This window comes from Microtus pennsylvanicus, chromosome 10 (assembly GCF_037038515.1).
Source record: "Microtus pennsylvanicus isolate mMicPen1 chromosome 10, mMicPen1.hap1, whole genome shotgun sequence".
Classification (NCBI taxonomy): Eukaryota; Metazoa; Chordata; class Mammalia; order Rodentia; family Cricetidae; genus Microtus; species Microtus pennsylvanicus.
The window spans coordinates 100183098-100201409 of record NC_134588.1 but is presented as its reverse complement, the minus strand read 5'-3'; the positions used below and the strand labels follow the sequence as shown (position 1 = coordinate 100201409).

The 18312-nt window shown below is 42.0% G+C and overlaps 1 protein-coding gene across 1 annotated transcript in view; it reads right to left on the bottom strand.

The window, feature by feature from the left end:
- Positions 1-18312, bottom strand: part of Dnah14 (dynein axonemal heavy chain 14) — a 243864-nt gene that overhangs the window by 130418 nt on the left and 95134 nt on the right. Inside the window, exons 31-37 of the mRNA XM_075987370.1 lie at positions 16736-16881; positions 13880-13948; positions 12372-12558; positions 11358-11434; positions 9809-9980; positions 5239-5328; positions 2512-2646 (exon numbers count right to left, since the gene is read on the bottom strand). Coding sequence (XP_075843485.1) covers positions 2512-2646; positions 5239-5328; positions 9809-9980; positions 11358-11434; positions 12372-12558; positions 13880-13948; positions 16736-16881 — 876 coding nt within the window. The remainder of the gene's footprint in view (positions 1-2511; positions 2647-5238; positions 5329-9808; positions 9981-11357; positions 11435-12371; positions 12559-13879; positions 13949-16735; positions 16882-18312) is intronic.

The following is an 18312-nucleotide window of genomic DNA, read 5'->3' as shown; positions in this document are numbered from 1 at the left end:
TATGCTCTAAACATATACTGCATGCAAAAGGCTCATTTTAACGCTAAAGATAAGAATTCAAGTCATTTAAAAATAAAGCAAACTTGTCATCAAATAATTATTTCAGAAGTGAAAAGAAGGTAAATATTTCATATATGGTAACCAAAAGAATACTTAGCCACTATAACAATATACTTTGTGTAATAAGTTCATTAAAGAGGAAAAAATACTGTATATTCATGGAAGGATAAATTCAAGGCGATATAACATATACACCCCAAAGAACAGAGACCCAGAATATGTGAATATTGACAGGTCTATATTGTTACTTGAGACATCAATTCACTTTCAGTAATAGATAGGACATACACAACTTCATTTTGTTTTTGATTTTTCAAGACAGATTTTTTTCCTCTGTGTATCCCTAGTTGTCCTGGAACTCATCTGTAGACCAGGCTGGCCTCATACTCAGAGATCGGCCTGACTCTGCCTCCCGAGTGCTGGGCTTAAAGCCCTGAACCACCACCACCTGGCTTTAAATCACAGCTTCTATGTTTACATTTCACCTGAAACTGTATATCTCAATTTAATCCTACCCCTTTAAAACATTCACAAACACCAGTCTAACAACCCTATCCTGTATTTGTTTAACTTTTTAACTATACTTATAGTGTGTGTGTATGTGCGCACACACATACAAGATCAGAGAACAGCTGTGCAAGTCTGACTTCTCTCCTTTCTTCTTGTGGGTCCTGGGGACTTAACTGGGTCATTAGGTTTGGTGGTAAACAACTTTACTGGCGGAGCCTTTCTGCCAGCACATTTTGTGTTTTACTTCTTGATGAGCTGCCTGTTAAGTCGTCTTTACAGGACGTGTCCACGTCAAACCACTGGGCTGAGACTTGTGGTGCAATGTTAGCAATAGGGGTGGAAATGGTCTATCTTCCAGCCGTCACCACACAGCTGTGAGGGAACTGTGGCTATTCCATAAACTCCCCTATCGGGTTGAGGAGTTTCCTGTCTATTTCTGGTTTTCTGAATTCTTTTCTTCTAATTACAAAGGGAAGTAAAAAGCCACCACATTCCTTTTCTGTGACTTGATGTGACCACGCGGCTTCTTCCTCTTGTTCTATTATCTCCTGTACTAAACTGGTTTAATGTTGGACTATCCTTGTATTCCTGAAGTGACTCCCACTTGGTCTTAGTGTACAATAATTCACTGCTCTTTGATGGCAATTATTGCTTAAGAACTCAGTGAGATCTGTTTAGAAGATGAGTTTATTAAAAATGATAGAGTTAGAAACTACAACTCGAATGGCTCTGAAGAGAAGATTTCATATTAACAGAAAAATATGCATATAACTGTGGTGCTGACTTTCTAAGATGTGGAGTATACTATCAACAATAAAATCTTTAAATAATTAAAGTTCACATGGTTTAGGGGAGCATTTTATTTTATATTGCATTAGAGTGTGAACTGGGTGGTAGTAGTGCACACCTTTAATTACAGCACACAGGAGGCAGAGGCAGGTGGATCTCTGAGTTCAAGACCAGCCTGGTCTACAGAGTTAGTTCCAGGATAGTTTGGACTATACAGAGAAATTCTATCTCAAAGAAACCAACCAGCCAACCAACCAAGCAACCTTCTGAAAACAAACATAAGGGACGTCCTGAGAATTCACAGACATTTAATATTTATTTAATAGTAATAAATCTATCAAAACACAGCATATTACATCAATCAGACAAAATAAAGACTAACAATCATTTTAGTTTTCAAATTTAATTAAATTTTATGTGCATGGGAGCTTTGTCTGCATGTATGTCTATACTGTGTACATGGCTGTGCCTGTAAAGAGACCTTGGAAGAGGTTAACAGATTGTCTGGAATAGGAGTTATAGACAGCTGTGAGCTGCCATGTGGGTGCTGAAAACTGTGCACTGGCCCTTTGAAAGAATAGTCAGCCCTAAACTGCTGAACCGCCTCTCCAGTTCCCTAACAATCATTATATACATTCCAATCATCAAAAATCCAAAGTTTTGGGGAACAGAAACTTACAAATATGATAAAAAATTTCTAGAAAAAGTTTCTAGAAAAAATAAATTATTAGAGATAAATGTAATATCATATTGAAAAACTAAATGCATATTCAGGTTAAATCAAGAATAAAAACTATAGTTGACATACTCTTGGATGGGTTATCAATTTAATAACAAAAGAAAAATTACTTAAATATTGGAGATGGGGTATAATTAATTTTATTTGAAGATGATTGACTTAATACTCAGGAATGAATTGGGACTTCAGTTAAGTAGCTGAATACAAACTATACAAATCAACCATGCTGCTTTACACTCCTCATCACCAGTGTGCTATCCAAAGGTCAACGTTCTCACTGCAATGGTTTCTCAGTACAAAACTTCTAGTAACAAATCTAACAAGTACTTAAGATACAAATGTAGAAAGAATAGATATGTGTACCGAAGTATAAGCTATGCAGAGATGGAAAATGTTTTATTTAGAAGGTTTACCTTTGAATCAGATTGCCTTTCTTTAAGTGATAAATTAGCTGCCACAGGAAGGATTATTAATGCTTTCTCTAAAATCCTCCTGGCGGTCGTCTTCCCTCCACCTGTTGGGCCCACTAGTATCACACCGACACAAGCCTAAAATGAAATTCAGATTAGTGTGCTGGGGAGCGATTGAATGTGTCTCTATAACACACCTCTCCTGTTCCCACGCCCTCTTCTCTCCTACGACTCTTCAGTTCACGGTTGCCTGGCCCTCCACTTTATTGTATTGCTTATGGCTGAAGTGAGAAGAAATATCCTAATCAAAGAATACTGTTAATTCTTGGTGCTGAATCCTTCCTCCTGATCTCCTCCTCCCCCCTCCTTGAGACTTTCTGAACTAGGCTCTGTCACAATGATTTTTCTCTTCATTTTTTATTTATCTTTCCACACTAAACATCCCCAATCATTCGCATTGCTTGCTCTTCTTCACTGTTCCTTTGAGTCTCACCAGTTCGGCCTTAAGCAAGACCCAGGTTCTCATGGCTCTCCAATGGATATATTTTCTCAGTGCCTGCTTCAGTGAACATTTCCATCCCCCATCTCATAAGCTTCTCAGCTCAGCATAACCTCACATTTGCTTCTTTTCCAAACGCGATGCTTCTTTTATGGACCAATTTCTCAGAATAGGATATTCATCTTTTTCATTCACCTCTTACAGTTTTATTGATTCTAGTTCTGGTATTTGGGGGAGGGGCTCCCATGATGTAATTAGTGGCCTCATAAGCAGAAAAAAAAAGGGCAGGGGGTAGAGTCTGTGCTAAGATGCTTGCCTAGACTCCTCAGTTCAATCCCTAGCACCACACAAACACAGAAAAGAAAAAGCAAACGAATTGCTCATGTGTATGCTCACTCCCCATTCCCAGTCACCCCTGGGGCAGATGAGCGACATCTACTGACACACAGCAAAACCATGATGTCATTCCAAACACAAGCAGTAGGTTTGTTAGAACTGAATGAGAACTGGCACTGTAGCACTGCCAACTTCATCAGTCCTTATCTTGAACTTGACATGGTTCACATTGAAGAAAGATTACATCTGTGAAAAACATGCAAACAAACCCTCCCCTAAAACTAACAAAAGGCCCCACTTTCCAAGAACAGACATTGTTCCCCTCTATATCTTTATTTCTTAGGTAAAAGCCAGGCCCAGGAATGATCATGTCTCCCTCCTAAGAACCATCCAGCTTTCCTTGAGAGTAGCATTCAGATGGACATCAGCTCACTGACTTGCACTACCCCCTCCTTACAGGGTGACGTAAAAGTCTGTGCACGCCTGGATTGATGGTTCAAATATCAAGTGGGGGGCATCAATACAGATACTCAGAGGGAACCCACCTGGTGCTCTAAGGTAGACTCAGGTGGGCTGTGGGGTCAGTGTAGCTGTTTGGACCTAGAATGTTAGATGGGCATTCACAGCTGGGACTGATGTTTAGGGTGATCTTGCTCTGCTGTTCAGTGATCTGATGATGAAAGCCTTAAGTCCTAAATGAGTATGGTAGTTTGAATGTAATTGGCCCCCATAAACTCATAGGGACTGGCACTATTAGGAGGTATGATTTTGTTTTGGAATGGTAATGTATATCCTGTGCTATTATATGTTAGAAGCATGTGATCTGTTTTTTTAATTTTTATTTTATAGGGAATTATGGTTAAGAGATTGCATGAATCCCAGAAGAAGCTTTGAACTTTGAGTGTTAAAATATTACTCAGACTGTTAAAGACTATGGGGCCTTCTGAAGTTGAACTAAATGCATTTTGCATTATGACATTGTTACAAGCTTATGGAGGCCAGGGAGTTGAATATAGTAGTTTGAATGTAATTGGCCCCCATAAACTCATGGGAAGTGGAACTATTAGGAGGTATGTTTTTTGAAGTAGGTATGGACTTTCTTGAGAAATTGTCACTGTGGGGGCAGACTTTGAGGTATCCTCTGCTCAAGCTACACTCAGACCACTTCCTGTTGCCTTCAGGGTCAAGATGTAGCTCCTTCTTTACTTTCCCTTCCTTCTCCAGCACCATGTCTGCCTGCACACTGCCATGTCCCCCATGGTGATAATGGACTAAATCTCTGAAACTGTAGGCTGCCCAATTAAATGTTTTCCTTTATAAGAGTTGCCATGGTCACAGTGTCTCATCACAGCAGTAGAAACTCTAACTAAAACAATGAGGTAAAACAAATATATTTAGGTTATAGGTCCTATAAGCAAGATTAATTAGTGGTCAACATGCATTGCACTCTTGGGGAAATTCACCAGGAGCTAAGACAGTATATAAACAAGAGGTGGATGACCTTGGGGGTCATTTTTGTGGGTCCCTGATATTCCCACATACTGTTGGAACAGAGACATCAACAGCTCATGTTTTCAAGGATGTTAGGCAGGCTTTGGGGTGAGAATGATGGGGATTGACTGCAGAGTCTCATGTATGCTAAATATGCACTCTACCACTGAACTACGCTCCATCAAGCACAAATTTGGTAACCAAAATATGTATTTAAAAGTCTCCTTCAGAAACAAAGTTTAGGTTTTTTTTTGATGCCAGTATTCTTTTAAGACTAGGGCTGTGTGCACTAAACTCAAGGTTCTTAAAGTACCATAACCCCTCTCAATTGTTCTGTGTGTTCACATTTGACTTTACTGACTGAAACTCCCCTAAGACCTGCTGCCGTCCCTTTCTGTACTCACCTGGAGCTGATGGTACAACTGTATGATCTTCTCTTTCTGAGGAGGCCAATGTTGAAAGTTTAATTGCTCTGTTGCGATAGATATTGCTTTCTGAAAGAATATAAATATATTAAAGTGTATTATAACTTGACTATCCAGCCACCCATCCAGCCATCTATCTATTTATTGCAGTCTTGGGGACAAAACCCAGGTCCTTGTACAAAGCAGCCTAATGATGTACTGTGCCACACCCACAGCTCAAACCCTTCAATTGTAATCCTTCAGAACCCCTTAGCTATTTATTAATTACTAGAGTTGTTAAGAGTATTCTTCATTTTTTTTTAGCTCACCAAGTTCTGTCCTTGAGAATAATGAAAACCACTATTTTTTCTCACCAGAAATATGCAATACATAGAAAATTTTGTATTCACAGACCTTTGAACAAATTCATAAACCCTCCCCTCAGACTAAGAATCATCACTTTCAGATTTATTAATACACAAAATCATATGCACAAAACAACAAAAATGGATTCTGCATGCTGTGTTTATACAACAGTGCACATGTTTTTAACAATAATAATAAAAGAAAAAGAGGCCATCAATTTAGGAGGGAGTGAGGTGGGACATAGGAGGGGCAATAAATAAAGCTGAAGGGACTGTAAGTCCAAAACAGCCCAAAACAGAACAAAACAAAACCCCTGGAGAACCAGGTTTCCTTCCACAGGAAGGTTTGTGTCTAGGTAGATAGGACTGGTACGTCATCTCCTGTCCGCTCCCCATTCCTTGCATCCCTACAATGAGACAGAACAAAGCAGACAAAGGAGACAGCATAGACAACTGCACAGAGGAGCAAAGGCAGTTCCCAGGCAGTGCTTAAAGGTCAATTCGACAAGGTGATACAACAGGCCTAAAGATGTTGGCACCCAATATTGCTGTCCCTAGTGCTGTAGGGTAAATACTGATAGACTTCAAGGGAGAGGCACACACACTCCAACACAGCACAGCAGAGCACTTAACCTTTTACTGTCAGCGTTAAGTGGCAAACCCAGACGAAGCTAACAAAGAAATGTCAGAGCTAAACCGTACCCTGGACCAAAGGTCCCAGCAGACAATCATAGACTACTCCATCCAGCAGCTGCAAATACATAGTCTCCTTAGTGGCACATGGAAAACCCTCCATATACAGTTTATAGTTGGTCACAAAAACAAGCATCAACAAATAAAAACTGAGATCACATCAAGTCTCATTTTGACCACAACAGCATCAAATCAGAAAGCAGCCACAATAGACACTTGGGATACTAAACAGATGTGAAACAACACGGTCCAGAAAAACCTCGGGGTTGTATGCATGCCCCTGGGACTGCGTGGGTGTGCACGCAAGGGCGCGTGCATTCACGTGTGAAGACAACTGTCAGGAGTCAGCTCCCTCCTTTCACTGTAGGATCTGGACACCAAACTCAAGCTGGCAGGCTTGACTGCGAATACCTCACTGCGGAACCATTTTAGCAGCCCCGAAATTCTAAACTTTATTTAGACAAATGATAACGGCAACACAGTATACCCTAAATGCCGCAATTAGAGCAAAAGCAGAATGTAGAGAGGTTTATAGGAAGAATCAGCCACCACCAGAAGCAAAGACTTTGGGGCTGGAGAGATGGCTCAGTGGTTAAGAGCACTTACTGCTCTTGCAGAGGACTTAGGTTTGAGTCACAGCACCTACAAGGTGGCTCACAACTGTCCATTAACTCCAGTTCTAGGGGATCTGACACCTTCTTCTGGCTTCTGCAAGTACCATGCATGACATGATGCATAGACATGCATGTAGGCAAAAACACCTAGACACATAAAAATCTAACTTCAAGAGAGGGTTTTAAATAAGTAACCTAATATTGTACCTTGAGGAATTAGCAAACAAACAAACAAGCAAGCAAGCAAGCAAAAACTAGAGTAACCCAAATTCCAAGTTATCTGTAAGGAAAAATATTGAATAAATGCAGAAATAAGCAAAATAAAGATTAAAAATACAAACGATACATGAAAGAAGCTTTAAATCAGTGTTAATACACGGGCAGACGTGGAACGACGGATGTGCTTATGCATGCAGATGCATATGGTCAGCAGAAGACAACCTTGGGGTCATCCTCAGAAATGTTGTCCACCTCCTTTGAGACAGGGTCTCTCCTGGAGACCCTGGAGCTCACTAAGTAGGTTCTGACTGGCCAGTGACTCCCAGGACCTGTGTCCACTTCTCCAGCGGTGGGTTTTAAACGTGCGCTGCCATGCCCAGCTTTTTATGTCGCTTGCAAAGGTTCAGACCCAGCTCGTCAGGCTTACAAGGCAAGCATTTTACCAATTGAGCCTTTGAAGTTTTTTTTTTAAAAATATAAAATTAAAAAAAATCTTTAACTAGACAAAGAAGTGAGAAGAGGCATGTAAATAAAACTAGAGCCATAAAGGAGACATTATGACAGATACCACAACCATAAAAAGTATCATTAGAGCCATAAAGGAGACATTATGATAGATAACACAACCATAAAAAGCATTATTAAATAAAATTATGAACAATTGCTTGGCAAAAAAAAAACTCCAGAAGAAATGAACAAATTTCTGAACATATACAACTTACTGAGACTGACTAATGAAAAATTCGATGCCTGAGGAAGCCCATAAAAATAAAGGATGAGATTGGATCAATAATAAAACATTTCCCATTAAAGAAAATCCCAGAACCAAATGGCTCTACAAATGTTTAAAGATTTCTTCCCGAACTCTCTTTTAAAGATATGAAGGGAAAGAAATCTTTTAAATTCATTGTTTGGGGCTGGCACTATTTTGCTATCCAAACCACCACAATAAAGGAATAATAAAGATCAGTATCCTTGAGGGATAGGGTTGCAAAATTCTAGCAAATGAAATCCAACAGCACATTCAAAAGAGGTTTCACTGTGACCCGCGGAGATTCACTCCAGGGATGCAGGGTGCTCTACAGTACAGAAAGCAGTGGATGTTCTCACACTGACAGAATAAGGGACCCAAACCATTCCATCCCCTCCACAGACACAGGACAAGCATTTGCTTAGAGGAAAGGCTAGTCTTTTTTTAAAATAATAAATTATTTTATTGATGTCTTTCTATATAGGAAAGCTAATGTCTAGGCCTAGGGAGATTTTTTTTTTAAATAAATCAGCACAGAGACCACAAGTGAAGACGTAAAATACAATAAAGTACAATTCTTTTTTAAAGTAAATGTTTTATACAGTAGAGACATATTTATTGAACACCTTTATACACACTATGGTTACTTCAGATTTGAGAGTCCACAGGAACACAGCCCTACAGACACGGGGCGAGCAGGCTGGACATGGCGGCTCACTGTGGTACTATCAGTGAGGCAAGAAAAAAATCAAGAAGAGGAAAGTCTAGTCTTACAAATTTCCATTAGTAAAAAAGAAAGCTAATTTTGAATTTCAAAAAATCTTTCTCAAAAAAATGTAAGTCCCAGAAGAAGACAGAAAAAAAAATTCAACATAAGAAGAGATTGTGAGGAATCTGGAAGCAGAGGCTGGTTAGTTAAGAAAGCAACATGTTAGACCAGACTGCATACATCAGGAGAACATGTTACAGGAAAATCAATCGCAAAAACATGAAATTGAAAAAATCAAAATAGTGCTTTGTTCAATTCTGCACCAACCCAGTCTGAAACGTGATAGAATGCCTATGTCTGTCTAGCTGGAGAAGGCTGTTCTAAGGAGAACCAGAGTTAAAATTCTCTTATTTTCAGACCATAACAGAACAGTTATGATCATACATCTACTCTGAATGTGTCTCAAGAGGAATTCTTGTGAGCCTTCTTGCAGTATCCCTGGTCATGTTTGCTACATACTTCAGATGTGCTAAAACATAGTATGTAACCCGTGATTGCCAATCAAGTTAATTGCATATACTGCTGATATGTAAAAAGCAGCTCTATTGTTCTTACTGAAATATCTAAGAAGAAAAAACACCCCTCAAGTCAGGTCTAAGACAGAGCAATCAATCTGTTTTGAAAGTCTGGTCAGCTGGGAGACAGGAAGCAGCAGAAGCAGAAGAGAACAGGAGAACAGGGGCAGGTGAAGGCAGAATATGCTGGATGACCCGGCCGCCTGATGAAGGAAGCCAGGTTCTGTCCATAATAATTTTGTTTTTGTACATAAGGTAATGGCAATTAAACACTGGCTTTGCTCATCTTAGGGGAGCAGCTTGGGAAGCCTTGTGGATACACTCCAAATACTGTAGACCCTTACTAACCAAACAATTAAATGCCCCTCATAATAGGGAATAAGCATCGTGCTATTACAGGGAAACCCAAAACCCACATCGGCACTTAGGAAGGAGAACTCAGCATACAGCACCCCACTGTCTATTCACTAGTCACCGTGTGCTTAAAGTCCCTTCCCCTCCCCTGGTAAAAACATGTTGGCAAGTGCTTTGCCCCTAATCCTGTGACATCCTTGACATGAGTAGAGTATTTCAGAAGGAGCCACTGTATTTAAAGCCACATCAACCTGAGAGGGACCCGGCAGTGCTTGCCATAGCTGTGTTACCTCCAAGGCAAGGTGACGGACTTTCGAAACCGTTACTCCAGGGAAAGTATCTTCCATGATCTTTTCAAAAGGTGGGGCGTCTTCGGGAAGGAACTTTGATAAGCTAGCTTCTTGGATTGCCTCGATAATGATCAGAGATTCGTCTGCTTCTGAAAGGCTCTTGCCGCAGTCACTGGAGAAAACAAACACGCAACGTGTCTGCAGCGCCCTCTCTGTCCCTAGACCCTCCGCGACCCTTGTTTGCTAATGAAAGCAGTTTTGGAATCTCACCTAAGGAATGCAAGAGAGGGAACTCCTGTGGGCAGGAAAAGCTACATCTCCCCAGGGATGAACTCACCACTTAATCCCGAGGATTGCTGGATGCTTTTTAACATGCGAAAAGAATGAGTTTTTCCTTGATGGTAAAAAAATGTTATGATTCTTCATTTTCATTTAGGGAAGATTTTAATTTTAATTGCATATTCAATGTCTTTAACAAATAAAGGAATTTTCAACTTTCCCTTTTCTTCATTAAAATGTTTTTTGTTGTGTGTGTTTAGTATACATAGAACTGTGTTTCACAAGAAAAGTTTACATGAGTATATAATATACATATAATCACTATATTAGATATATACATGTATATACATATACTATATAATACACATTGAGATCATCCCTTCGACATCCCTTTCCCCTTCCTATTAGTTCCCTTTGCTCATCTACAGTTTTATGTCTACTTTGATATCATATATACTCTTATGTGATTTTATATATTTTATATATCTCTGTGAGTTCGAGACCAGCCTGGTCTACAAGAGCTAGTTCCAGGACAGGCTCCAAAACCACAGAGAAACCCTGTCTTGAAAAACCAAAAAAAAAAAAAAAAAAAAAAAAGAACAGGCACCCATATACCCACTGAGCCTCCTCCTCAGTCTCCCTATTCTTAATATCACCTTTCATAAACCAACACTGGATATGTTTAGCTTTTATGATATTTTAATGATATTTTATGTTAGAAGTCCTATTAATTTCAGTTATTCATATCTGATTTTCACCTTGCAGTCTTGTCAGCGCCAGGGTTATCCACAGGTACCGAAGTCTGTGGATGTTCAAGTCCCTTACATAAAGTGTTGTATTTGCTTATCTACACAAACTACACACTCCTCCCATGTTCTCTGAATCTTCTTTAGAACATTGACAATGCCTAACACAGCACTGACACTGTGTTACTAGCCACGGTCCATTAATTGCGGACAAGAGAGGGAATGTACCAGTTTCGTGCAGGTACCATTTTCTCTTTCTCGCTATTTCTATTCTAGATGGGCCCTACATTTCTCTGCATGCTTTATTACACATCAGTAATGCAGACCTTCTAAAGAACAGGCCCCACTAGGGATCTGGAATCCATGACCTGGTTCAGTTTTGTTCTTTTGATACCACTAAGTTCCTGCCAGTCCATCTTAGTGGGGTAGTCTGGTAGCTTCTGTTTTTGTTTGCCTTAATTAAAATTCTTCAAATTATTTATGTAACTCTCTGAACCTTGCACTAAATTCAAATGTCCACTGACCATTTATACTCCTGTTTCTTCTTTTCTGCCATTATTAAAACTGTGTTCAAGGTCTTCATGCCAAAATCATAATGCTCCTAAAATAGAGTATTCAATATCTGAGTTACTATAGTTCTCAAGGGAAAATAGAACCACTTAAGACAGTCACACACATATGTAAATTAATAACCATCTAGTTTGTAAAACGAGATATCTGTATGAATCTAAAAACCCCAATTCTGCCTCCAATGCTTTTATTTCTCATCTAAGTTGGTGCTTGCCTTATGTCCTTGTCCTCTCTTCTTCCCTGCCTCCATCCCTCCCTCCCTTTAGAGTTTTACTGTGTTATCCAGCCTGGCCTTCAATTTTTGGACTCAAATGTTCCATTGTCTCAGCCTCTCCAGTACTGAGGACCAAAGGCATGCACTACTGAATTCTGGAGAGCCTATTTCTTAAAAGAAAGAGTGGTAAGTGTTAACAATTATGGGGTCCCAGTTACACTGTCTGAGAACTAGGAAGGGGCACAGGAAAATAACAAGAGGAAAGGAAGACTTTGGAGAGAATGTGGTTCGCTAACCAAACCATTTCATGTTAGAAACACAAACTCAAATCCCAGAACAATTCTCAGGAAGGTGTGGGACTCAACTCAACTGCCCTGGTAACTGAGCTTCCAAGTGCAGTCTGCTCAGTTGTGCACTGACAAACAGAGTCAGGCTGAGCGCCTGTGCTTTCACAAGTCCTTCAGATCACTGAGATGTGCACAGAGCTGCAGAACATGGATCTAGAGGCTAACATCCACGAGCAGAGAGAGAAGATGTGACCTGAAGTAACATATATGCCACCACTTTCTCCAGACCTGTGAGTAAAGGCCAAGGCCCATGGATGCACAGCCACTTTGAAGAAAGCAGCTCCCATCTTATGGTGGGCCCGGCTGGTACTTCAATTCCTGGCCGATAGCAGAAATGTCTTTGCATCACCTTTACATAACCAGCTTTATACTTTCTATTACATATTTGGAGAGAGGCAGTTCCTCACCTGCTTTGACAGCTGCTTGCTGGCTAAATCGTAAAGGTTAACGAGCTTTCCTGATAGTGATCTTGAAGATTTGAAGCCAAATGAGAAGAGAGTTATTTCAGTGATCATTTTGTGGTGGGGCACCATCATTGCCATCGGACGAAACAGAGATTTTAAGTTCTCTGGGAGCTCAACTCGACCTCTATATCTAAAGGGAAGAAAAACAGCAACAATAATAAAAATCCAACCGCGCCCTGCATTTTTTCCAAATGTGAAATGCAATTACTTTGCCCCCACATAATTCCATTGGCTTTCTGTGTGGCCCATATATGGAAATCAGTTTACAAGGTGCCTCTCACCTTCCCTCCCACCCACATGCTATGCTAGCCTATCATACGCCTTGTCTTTCATTGTATGCTTCACCTTGTCTCAGACCTTTCTGCTTCCTGGGGCCAAGGCAGCACTGTTCAATGTCTGATGAACCTAGCCCAGAATCAGAGACTAAGTGTAATCACCTGCACGGACAGGGTGGAGCTGTTACATCCATTCATAGAGAGAGGCGGTTGTGGGGCTGTGTCAGCTCTACAAGATGGAACTCATGCTTGGCGCCATGATGAGTGAACCTGTGGCTGGACAGGTGACAGCCCAGGGAGAGCCAATCACGGTCACTCTGCACACCACTAAACTGACTCCTAAGGCCTCATCCTTACGCCTATAGAGAAGCCCATTTTGACCCTCAGCAGAGAAGCCAGGTGGTGATGAGCACAGACTCACAACTGGTCAAGTTGGAGCCAACAGGAGACGGCCGAATCCTCGGCCTTGAACGACATCAGTATCACACCACCCCCTTCCAGGACTCAAGGGTCACCGTGGAAGAGCGGGTATGGATTTCTAGAGGTGACTACGAAAAAGCGGTGTTTTACAGGGTGCTCATGACATAAAAGGTAAAAGCCACCTTTTCAACTAATTTTCAGGTAGATGTCACATAGAAAGCCAATAGAATTTTTTTTGAGGAAAGTATATGGTTTCAAGTTTGAAAAAGTCTACACAACAGGGTGGTTGGACACATGACCTCCCGATGGTTGCGACAACATGAATGTCTAAAACCTGGCTAAGATCGCATCAAATGAAACCACATGATGGATGGGGAGGAGGGCACTGGGGAGGAGGTATTGGTAATGACGGCTGCCGGGAGCGGAAGAGCTTGAACAGTGTGGCCCCTGAGGCTGGCCACGCTCCAAGGGACAGCCCAAACCCAAGGGTATATGGGTAGCACTAACTGGATTTGATTTCTTTTTTAGAATGAGGACACAAAGTTGTTTGCGCGTAGAATGAGGGATGGATCTGGGAGGAGTTAGGGTGAGGGGTGAATGACATCTAAATACAATGTAAGAAATTCTCAAAGAATTAGTTCAAAAAAAGATTCTGGAGGGTGAATGATAGCTACATGGTACTGGACAAGCCCACCCACAGAGAGGGTTAAAGGGATTTCGTCTGTGTATGCTGTCATTAGACTCGTTAATATTTACCCAGGATTTAAGGTGACAAACATGGCACATGACATATTGATACGTAGTTCTTTACCATCCAGTAGAAATCTAGAAGACAGTAAAGCATTTATTAAAATCACTCCTATAAGCCAGGCGGCAGTGGAGCAGGTCTTTAATCCAAGCACTCAGGAGGCAGAGGCAGGGAGGCAGCTGGATCACTGTGAGTTCGAGGCCAGCCTGGACTACAGAGTGAGTTCTCGGACAGTCAGAGCAATGCAAAGAAACCCTGTATAGTAAAAAAAAAAAATCACTCTCCAGGCCTAAGGGTATTAAAACTTTAATGAACCAGGGAATTTTCTTAAGGCTTTATTACACTTAAATCCAAATAAAACTTACTTAACAACAATACAGACAGGAGGAGGTGGTGTCCTGTTCGGAGACAACGCTGAGTTCTGCTGTGATTCAGGAATATCTGACCCTGTCTAAAGATGTCTGAGAAGCTTTGGGCCTGGGTGTTGGAAGGCACCATTGGACAAAAATGATCCACACAGGGAAGTGACCCTGGGAAGCCCTCAGTGTGTTGGGCCTGCAAACTCACTAGAGCACATCAGCAGAGCACAGAGTTCCTGCCTGGAACACAGCCCATTCCAGTTACAACGTGGGGGCTCAGCGCTGACTGCCCTTCCTGCAGACCCAGGTTCGGTTCCCCACACTGGCATGGTGGCTCCCAGTCATCTGTAACTCTAGGCTGAGGGTTTCCAGTGCCTGTGATGCACAGACAATACATGTAGGCAAAACACCCATAAAAAATAAATAAAATCTCAAAAATAAAAAGAATATATGCAGACAGCTGTGAGGCAGATGCTCTGCCCTAAACACCACGTCCTGTCGGCTACAACACAGGCAGAGACAATGGAAGAATTTCTGGGGTGGTTTCTTACCGAGGAGGACAGTGCAAACATGAGAGGCAGAACGACCAGACACAGCTGGCCAGTTCTTGGGCAAAACACTTTTGCAGAGAGGAGAGTGGTAAAATGGGGGTTACTGTACCCCCATCTGTGTCCACCTGTAAGCCCTGGAAACACTAACAGCATGAAACCAATCAGAGCAAAGTCAGCACCATCAGCATGAGTTGGAAGGGAAAACTTGTTTATTATTCATAAACAACAGTAACCCTAACATACATACATTTTCTTGTGTTTTTTTTTTTTTAAAAAGAGCACCTCAGTTTAGAATGGTGAGCTGGGACTTCAGGGATGCAGCCAGGATTTCTGTTTTAAAATGGGTATAGAATTAAAGAAAAACAAATTCATGTAGAATTAAGGAAAAATATTCATAACTCTTGTTTGATTTCTTTAAGTGTAATATCCTAAGATAAAAGAGATTCTAAGTATTGCTATAGGATAGGGTCATTTCAGGTTCCCTATCCCCAGCTGCCCAAGGAATTAACTGGGGACCTCGGCTTGGGCACCTGGGAGCCATTCTAGGTTCAAATCTCTTGCCAACCCTAAGGTGGCTCCCTTAACTAAGAATTGTGCTTCCATGATCCCCTATCCAACCTTCCTTTATCCCAATCCTCCTTTTTCCCCAAGTTCCCCCCTTCCTCCCCTTCTCCCTTTTCTCTCCCCATCTCCCCTTACCCCCATCCCACCCCACCCCCAAGATCTCAATTTTTTCCCCGGCAACTTTGTCTACTTCCCATAGCCAAGAGGATAAATATATGTTTTTCCTTTGGTTCACCTTCTTACTTAGCTTCTTTAGGATCACCAATTGTAGGCTCCGTGTCCCTTATTTATGGCTAGAAACCAATTATGAGTGAGTACATCCCATTTTCATCTTTTTGGGTCTGGGTTACCTCACTCAGGATAGTGTTTTCTATTTCCTTGCATATCATCATAGAACCTTCATCTGGTGATGGATGGAGATAGAGACAGAGACCCACACTGGAGCACTGGACTGAGCTCCCAAGGTCCCAATGAGGAGCAGAAGGAGGGAGAACAAGAGCAAAGAAGTCGGGACCACGAGGGGTGCACCCACCCACTGAGACAGCGGAGCTGATGTATTGGGAGCTCACCAAGGCCAGCTGGACTGTGACTGAATAAGCATGGGATAAAACTGGACTCTCTGAACATTGCGAACAATGAGAGCTGATGAGACACCAAGGACAATGGCAAGGGGTTTTGATCCTACGTAATGTGCTGGCTTTGTGGGAGCCTACCCAGTTTGGATGTTCACCTTCCTAGATATGGACGGAGCGGGGAGGACCTAGGACTTACCACAGGGCAGGGAACCCTGACAGCTCTTTGGACTGGAGAGGGAGGGGGAAAGGAGTGGGGGGAGGGGGAGAAGGGTGGGAGGAGGGGGAGAAGGGTGGGAGGAGGGGGAGGGAAATGGGAGGCTGGGAGGAGGTGGAAACTTGTTTTTTTTCTCATTTTCTCAATAAAAAAAAGATTAAAAAAAAAGAGATTCTAAGATAGAAAAAAAATATTAACTAGAGTATATATCTGCATCGAGGGCTGGTGGCTCCAGGCTACTCCAAAGTGTAAAAGGAGGGTGGATACCTTTAAATTGACATGAAAGTTGAGTGTGCATATATATGTGTATATATATTTATACATATATATACACAATATGTATACACACATATATACAAACATTCATACACACACACACACACACACACACACACACACACACACACACACACACATTTCTCCCATGTTATTCGCCGGAGGAAAACATTAAAGGCAAGTGTCATTTATTTTGCTGCATGCTAAACAAACTAAACCAAATAAAAACTCAAAGACCCCAACACTTAAGAAAAGGACTCAGCACTAAGTAAACAGTAAATGTGTATCAGATTCCATCCCAAAGGAGTAACCCATGCATAAATACCTCACAGAGTAGCTGTCTTTTGCAACCTTGATGGTTAGGATCTGCGAGGCAATGACCGAGAGAACTTCTATATCTATCCGGTTGAACTCATCGAAACAGCACCAAGCTCCCGACTGCACCAACCCGAAGAATAATTTCCCCATTATCTTAAAAAAAAAAAAGGGTTGATTACAGAAACTATAAAGGTGAACACTTCCACCTGGATACTAAATTTTATGTATTCTTCTCATCTTCCCCAAGCCAAGTTAAGTATCTTTTGCATTTTTCTCCTCATAGAGTTTAGAAGTTGCTTCGACTCTTGATGACTTCACCGTGTTTCTTTTGAAAGCTGAAACACACACAGCAAACTCCTGCGTTTCAGGACCATTGGCAGGAGCAGCTGCACAAAGCCAGTTTAGGTCTCAGAGCTGCATCCTAGAGGCGTTTCTATGACCCTGTTGCAGCAGATGGGAGTCACGTGTCAGAAGGCAGATGTCCTCTGGAGCAGGCAGACTCCTTGTAGTTTAGTGTGGTCTATAGATGAGGCAATTGGTGCTAGGGGTGAGGGTGCAGGGGAGGGGATGGGGTAGGTAGGGGTCGGGGATCTTGTAAGCAGGTGTTGTTGAAACACTGTTGCAAACTGTTAAAGCCCTATTACTGTCAATGATAGAATTCTAAGACCTTATCGGTGTTGTTAATTAAATCTCTGGGGTCCCCCCGCCCGGCAGCAAACTCCGGCGGGTCACAGCAGTGCCGGGCGCCAGCTCTAGGGTCCGGCACCCGAGCAAGCGGCTACAGCTTCTCACCAGCGGGAGGGCACACACGCGGCGGGTCCCGGCGGCGGGTGGCGGTGGCGGTGGCGGCGGGTCAGACATATAAACACAGGAAATAGCCATATAAGAATTTATTAACAAGGAGAGAAAGAAATAAAGGGAAAGAGAGAGAGAGAGAGAGAGAGAGAGAGAGAAGAGAGAGAGAGAGAGAGAAGGAGAGAGAGAGAGAGAGAGAGAGAGAGAGAGAGAGAGAGAGAGAGAGAGAGAAAGAGAGAGAAGGGGGGAGAGAGAGGGGGGAGAGAGAGGCAAAAGCCCCGTGTGAGAGGAAAAGCAGAAAGAGAGCGATGTCAGGGCAGGGTCAGGAGTTAAAAGGAGTGGGCGTGGCTGGGGCAGGGACCAAAGGAACAACAATCGGCAGCACTCTTTTGATGCTCTTTTTCCTGTAAATAAGGTGATGAAGGATGGAATAATTTTACTTTGTTGGATTCCTCCTTGCTGTCCCAGCTGTGCCTTGAGTAAAAGGACTCACAGTTGACCCCAACACCAAATGTCTAGAGTACTGTATCGGTGCTTCAAGAAAACCACAACACAACTGTTGCAAGGAGGGAGGGGCTGCCTGTTTGTGCTGGCCACCAGGCTAGTTTAGCCCCGAAATAATCACACAGAAATTATATTAATTAAATCACTGCTTCGCCCATTAGCTCTAACTTCTTATGGGCTAACTCTTACATATTAATTTAACCCATTTCTATTAATCTGTATATCACCACGAGGTCATGGCCTACCAGCAAAGTCTCAGTACGTCTATCTCCAGCAGTGGCTCCA